This window comes from Neovison vison, chromosome 3 (assembly GCF_020171115.1).
Source record: "Neovison vison isolate M4711 chromosome 3, ASM_NN_V1, whole genome shotgun sequence".
Taxonomy (NCBI): domain Eukaryota; kingdom Metazoa; phylum Chordata; class Mammalia; order Carnivora; family Mustelidae; genus Neogale; species Neogale vison.
The window spans coordinates 178616508-178623177 of record NC_058093.1 but is presented as its reverse complement, the minus strand read 5'-3'; the positions used below and the strand labels follow the sequence as shown (position 1 = coordinate 178623177).

Sequence of the window (6670 nt, the reverse complement as noted above, 5' to 3'; positions counted from 1 at the left end):
GATTTATTGCCAGAAGACTGGTGTAGTTCTGGTGTTCTCCCCGAAATGAACTCTCTATTAATTATCTGCAGTAAATAAGCCGTCTGCCTGCCAGTATGTGACCTTTAATTTTCATCCAGTGATGAAAATTGGTTTTGTCATTATAAAACAGTAACTTTTGTGACTGTTTTAGTGACTTTGGGCTAAACATTGACAAATTTCTCTGCTTAGAGACTTGAACCTCCTGTACAGCTCCCTTGGGCAATCTTCTGATTCCCATAGGAATAGGACAAAGGGAAAAAGGCTTTTGCCAGGAAAGTCCTCAGCCACCACTTTGAGTCCCCACCTTTGGTTTCTACTAATGGTCAGCAGCTGGGAGGATTTGAAATCAGCAATGCTGGAATATCACCTACAGAATGTGTGTGGGAAGGTGCGGGGGGGGGGGAGAAGGAGTTCTCTCTCTCTCTCAAATTGTTTTATGACCTCCTATCAAAGACTGCAACAGCGTTTCTGGGCCCTGATCCGTCCACCCCACCCCCCTGGTCCCTGCGGCCGGAACCTCACTTAGTGGGTAGCCCTGGGGTGGCACACATGTGGTGGGACCTGGGAGCGGGACGTTTGCAGAGCGTGGGATGTTGCTGCAGCCAAGCCTATACCCTCTGACTGTCTTCCTCTGCTTTGCAGCAGGAGGAGGTGGCGGAGCAGCTAGTGGACAGCTGGCACCCCCACTACACAAGCTTCTGCCACAGAGACTAGCCCCGCAGGGCTCTGGCTCACCATGATAGCCACCGGCGGGCTCCTGAGGATTTCCGCCAGAAAGCAGGATCCCCTCCGCCCCCCAACCCAGGTCCCCAAGCGCAAGCGGAAAGCCAAGAAAAGGCGCAAGAACGATGTGGTGGTGGTGAAAGGCAAGCTAAAGCTGTGCTCCATCTCGGGGCTCATTGCCCTCTGCGGGATCCTGGTGCTGCTGGTGGGCATAGCCATGGCGGTCGTGGGCTACTGGCCCAAGGCCAATGGGACCAACAGGGAAGGGGGTAAGCAGCTGCCACCCGCAGGCAGCGGCCACCGTGCCCCGACCACGGCCAATAGCAACGGCAGTGGCAGCAAAAACCGGTCCAGGAGCCACCTGGGGACTCCGGGGGGTGTCAACTCGAGTTTGGTGGGCGCGCCCCGGAGCACACCTCCCGCGCGGTCCGCCGGCCCTTCGTCCTCTTCCACTTCTGTGGGTTTCTTCTTCCGCATCTTCTCCGGGTACCTGCACTCTGACAAACTCAAGGTCTTCGGGCCCCTCATCATGGGCATCGGCATCTTCCTCTTCATCTGCGCCAACGCGGTGCTCCACGAGAACCGAGACAAGAAGACCAAGATCATCAACCTGCGGGACCTCTACTCCACCGTCATCGACGTGCACAGTCTCCGCGCCAAAGACCTGGCTGCCGCCGCGGCTGCTGCCGCCGCCGCCGCCTCCTCGTCCTCCGCCCCCGCTTCGGCGCCCACCGGGGCCCCGCCGCTCAACGGCTTCCTCAGCTACGTGCAGTCGCGGGGCCTGGAGCTGAAGCCCGGGAGCTGCGGCGGCAGCGCGGGGGACGCCTTCGGGGCGGCAGCGATGCTGGCCAGGGGCTCGTGGCCCCACCCCGCCGCGCTGGGCGGGGGCGGCGGCGGGGCCAAGGGCGCCGCGTCCCCGCCGGACCTGGCCTCGTCCCCGCGCTGCCCGCGGGAGCCCCCGAGCCTGGCGGAGGCCGTGTACAGCATCTACCGCGAGCGCTCGGGCGTGGCCAGCCGTCGCCGGGCCGCCGCCGCTGCCGCCGCCGCGGTGGCCGCTGCCGCCGCCGCCACCGCGGCCGCCAGCAGCGGCGGCAGCCCGGCGCCCTGCAGCCCACCCGAGAGCTGGGGGCGCCAAAGCACCGCCAGCTCCCTCGTGGGCTCCTCGCTGAGCGCCTTCGCGCTGCTACCCTTGCAAGGGGACCGCGACGGGGACGGGGATGGCGCTGGGGATGGGGACGGGGACGCGGAGGGCGCGAGCTGCAGCTGGCAGAGGCCGCCTGGGGAACGTGGCTCCCGAGAGATCCCGCGGGGCGAGCTCGACCTGAGCTTGACCGATCTCCGTGGTGCCCCGGGCGGCTCGCGCTGGGCGCCCAGAGAGCTGGAGGAGCCCGAGGGCGCGGCGGCGGCGCGCACCGCCAGGGGGCAGGGTGGCCGCCTGCCCAGGACCGGCAGGTATGCGGCCCTGCGGCGCCGCAGCACCAGCGGGCTCCCGGACTACAGGGCGCCACCGTCCCCCGAGCCCCCGCCCTCCCCGGGCAGCGCGGAGCTGGACTCGAGCCTTCTGGCCAAAGCTGCCTCCCCCTCTCCGTCCCTGCGGCTGGAGGACTCGCCCCCTGCCAGGCCGGACTCGCCGAGCTCCCAGTCGGATGACCCATCCTGCTGCAATAAGGGCTACACCCCCCTGCGGGAGGCTGGCACCTCTTTGGAGTCGGTTGTGGAAGCAGTAGCCAGTAAAAGTCCAGACTGTGAGGTCCCCACGGCCCCGGGGGCGCAGCAGAGGCCCCCCGAGGATCCCAGCCAAGGGCCACCCGCGGGCCAGTCACCTCAGCCGGTGCAGAGGCAGTTTACAAACAAGGAGAAACTCTTCATGATTTCCCGCTCTCACGCCATAGGGGTAGAGGATGGAGAACTGGAAAGTACTGGCATTTAGGAAATGAAGGAGCGAGGGGAGGGGGGTAGTGGTGGGCAAAGGAATCAGAGGATTGGGGGAATGCCCACTTGAATCCGTGAATTTAACATTTCCCTATTTCCTTGTGGACTTACCCGAGGAAATCATCCAATACCCAAAGAGCTGCAGAATGTTATCCCTGAAATGCGTTCACAAGATTCCTGTAGATAACTCCAAGCAATTTTTTTTAAAAAAGCAAACTAGTCTTTTATGTCCGATGGTGATTGTATGTTCCATGAAAACCAAATGTATTAAAAGGTCAGCAATCTAGTTCATTAGATGAAATTCTCTTAATTTTCTTAGGATCAAAATAATATATTTTTTTGACAGTAACTGTGCACTTTACTCCAACTTTTTCCTCCCCCTCATTTCCCTAACCCTGTCCTGTGCCTCTGGTTTTGTCCATAGCTGCTTGTGAATGACAAGCTTTCCTTCTCTTGTGCTTTTGTGGAGCATGGAAGGATTTGTCAAAGTTCTTTGAGAACTGCCCTTACTCAATGAAGTCAAAGCCAGAAGCAAGAGTCTGCCAGCAAAGAGCACTTTTCCTTGCCCCGCCCTATTCTGCTCCAACAGCTCAAAGGCCTCTTTATTTTTTAAAAGGGTATTTACATTTTACTACTAGGGTATCTAATGGAGGAGGGGATGGGCATCATCTAGATGGATTGTTACATTCCTAAATTCACTATATCAAGTACACAATATTGAGTATTATCACACCTGTGTTGCAAATAGCATTATTTAAAAAAACTTTTTTTAATAAAAGAAGTTTCCAAACAAACAGTTAAACATAATATCGCTTCATTTTGCCTTGGAACTAATGCCTCTAATACACATCAAACATTTAACAGTTCAGCTGGTAAATCTAAAATATTATGCTATGACACTCATACTATGATTGTAGCTATCCTCCCCCAACGTGCTCAGTGACTCTATCTATTTACAGAAGATTTTTAACTTTTAAACATAGGGTAGTATTGAACATTTGGGAGTTTCTCTTTCAAATAGAATGAAACTTTAAATAAATAGTAATTTTCTATAATACTTCTAAGTTTACCTCAAAGTATTAATTTACAGAGCACCAGGCTTAATGGCCCCTTTTCATCCTCTTGGATTTGACTTACTTGGTTTTGATTTTAAGTTCAAGATCTCGAATCCATGGCCTATATAGGCTGAAAAGGTAATGTTTTAATAATTTGGTAGATGGGTTACACACTTGGTTTTACTGAAAGTCAATTAGTTACTCTTCAAGAACAGTAAAGAAGGTATGTTCTGATGCCCTCTTCCTTTGAATGTGAGGGCTAAGAACCTCGAGGGTGCTATTACTTTCTTTTGACCATTTGGGCATGAGGCTATCATTGTAGGACGCTCAAATACTGATTTTAAAGGAAAACCAGCCAAAGATGTGGTCATGTCAGTCCCCATGGATGAAGCAGTGGGTCCAGTGGGAAGAGTGCAGATTCAGGGCTGAAGCTAGACCACCGCCCCCCACCCGCCCTCAGTATTTGCTAGCTGTGTAACTTAGAACAGTCACAAATGCTGTCTCAGTGATTTGATCTATAAAATGGGGAAAACTAGACAGACCTCACAGAGATATGAGCGGGTGGGCAAGGGATTCTATGTACAAAGGGGAGCAGAGTACCTGGCTCAGTGAACTCAGTAAATGGCTATTGTAATTATTATTATCATTATAATAAGTTGTCTGCATGCAGGCTGCAGAATAACCCTTCCTTCAACTTGAGCTCAAGAAAGCCTGGCTAAAACCTGGAATATCCACTTACTATCTACATGACCTTAGGCAAATCACATAATCCCTCCGGGCCTCTGGTGGATAATATAATCTCCCTGATTGCCTTCAGCTCTAGAAGCTTTACTTCATTTCGGGGTATTTGTTTTGTCCTGGATATAATCATATTTGTACATACAACTGCAAAGTGAGTATATTTTGTAATCTACCATTTAGTGTGACATGCTGTAATCAGTTTAAAAGGACCTAATTTATTTCCACATTGGATCTGCATTAAGCTATTAACTCACTTGAAAGCTGTGGATTAATTTATCTCGCTCTTCTATAGGGCAAAAGTGAGTTTGCGCTAGTAAGAGGGACAAGCTAGTGTAATGATACCTTAAATTTCATTGGTCTCTGTTGTTTTATCATACTTCTCCCAAATTTCTGATTTCCCTAGTTTCTCTTCTCTATTGTCTTGCATAGCGGGCCAGGATTTATACAGGGTTTTGAGGATTAGCTAGACCTGTTGGCAGATGCAGAACTGAAATTGGCATTTCTGGAGACCATCAGAATCTTTCTTACCTTCTTAGCTTCCTGCTAGATCCTTTCCCAAAAACTGTTCTTAGAGACTTGCAGAGAAGTGTTAGGGTGCACAGCTAGTTTAAAAGCTGGAATCTGTATCTAAGTCTTCTGGCTGGCATAAACGATGTTTTTCTCCATGCGACTTGACAGGGTTTGTGGTATCCAAATCAATAGGATTATTTGAAGCGATCTTAGAGATCATGGAATCCCTCCCCCCTATTTATAAATGAGATTGCTAAGAATCAGAAAGAAAGATGGGACAATTTGTTCAAAGACAAATAGCAGTGGCAGGACTAGAAAGCTAAAATAATTGCAACAGTTGGCATATTGCATCCCCCTCACCCCCACTGCCCTATATTCCTACCCTGTACCAACTAGCTGGGGGACAATGGGCGAGCTACTTAGCCTCTCTTTGTCTCAATTTCCTTTTCCATACAATGGGAATACTAATGCTCCCTACCACTCAGGACCTGACCAAAGATTCGATGAATTCCTATCTGTGTAGAGCATTTATAACCGGCTTAGCACGCGAGACTGTCATAAAAAGTTTAACTTAAAATAGAAGTAAGCTGTTAAAACCATTTCGTATGACCTTCCTTTTTATAAACGGAGTAATTTCAGGTTTAAAAATCTAAAGTATAAGGCAACAGAGCAGAGGGGTTCCAAGCATGACTTGGAGAGGCAAAGAACATTTTACCTGGGTTCCCGCATCTGTTAGAAGGAGATAATCTAGAGCCTCTGACTCATGGAATTAATTATTTAAATGAGAGCTAAATAAACTAATAGACTCAAAGAACTTAGAACCACTGCTGGCACAAATAAACCTTCAGTCAGTGTTAACTGCTATTATTAAGGCAAAACACAGAAAATTAATTAGGAGGCTAAATTTACTATTCAGTTGCTAGGGACAACCATAAACTTACTGTACTGAGAAGTCTTTAGAGTTTGAGTTTTAGGAAGAAAAAAATAGACTTTAAGAAATGAGAATCTAAGCCCCTACAATGTCCTCAGTAGCAAGTAGAGGTACTGGGAGCTAGATATGGGCCCTCAGGGTCCCATCGTCATGATATTATGTAATTACCAATGCGGCCGCAAACCGATTCCATGGCTGTATTTGGTCATGGCTGTTCCTTTTCCATGACAGAGGCCGGTTGCCTCAGAAAGGCCAGGCTAGGGCGAGGTCCAGGCCCCTTTCTATCAGAGGAGTGGCCTGAGAGGAAAGCTCTGGGAAAATAGTCAGGGGCAAGCGCCTGTTGATCTGTTTACATTTCTAGACAAAAGTTTTTGTTGTTGCTATTGTGTTTTTGTTTTTTTCCCATACTAGATTTCTCTTTAGTCATTTGAGTTCTTTTTAAAGATGGAGTTTTGAAAATTTCCTCTCTGAGTTAGAGAACTTTAAAAAAAAAACCCTCCAACAACATAAAATTAGAACAAACTAAATCTATGAATTCGTATTCTGTCAGAATAGCATTTTTGTCAAGAGACAAAATACCATTTTGCCAAGAGACAAAAATACATTTTATAGTTAAATAAAGAATAGGATGGATATTTGTGGAGCTTTCTATAGACCCAGACTATTTATTTTTTATTTTTTGGCTAAAAATCATGGGGTGAATATTTAGACTAAGTTTTTGAATGACTAACTCTGAAAAGCATTTAGAGACTTTTTT

At 49.1% G+C, this 6670-nt stretch overlaps 1 protein-coding gene across 1 annotated transcript; it reads left to right on the top strand.

Annotated features, from left to right (window-relative positions):
• The first annotated feature begins 697 nt into the window (after nucleotides 1–697).
• TMEM200C (transmembrane protein 200C) lies at nucleotides 698–3459 on the top strand. The gene has a single exon (XM_044241012.1). It carries the CDS (start codon nucleotides 758–760, stop codon nucleotides 2672–2674), a length of 1917 nt encoding a protein of 638 aa, XP_044096947.1. The 5' UTR covers nucleotides 698–757; the 3' UTR covers nucleotides 2675–3459.
• The last annotated feature ends 3211 nt before the right edge of the window (nucleotides 3460–6670 follow it).

Excerpts from the sequence above, each read along its gene's own strand:
- TMEM200C (XM_044241012.1), top strand. The coding sequence starts at position 758 with ATGATAGCCACCGGCGGGCTCCTGAGGATTTCCGCCAGAAAGCAGGAT.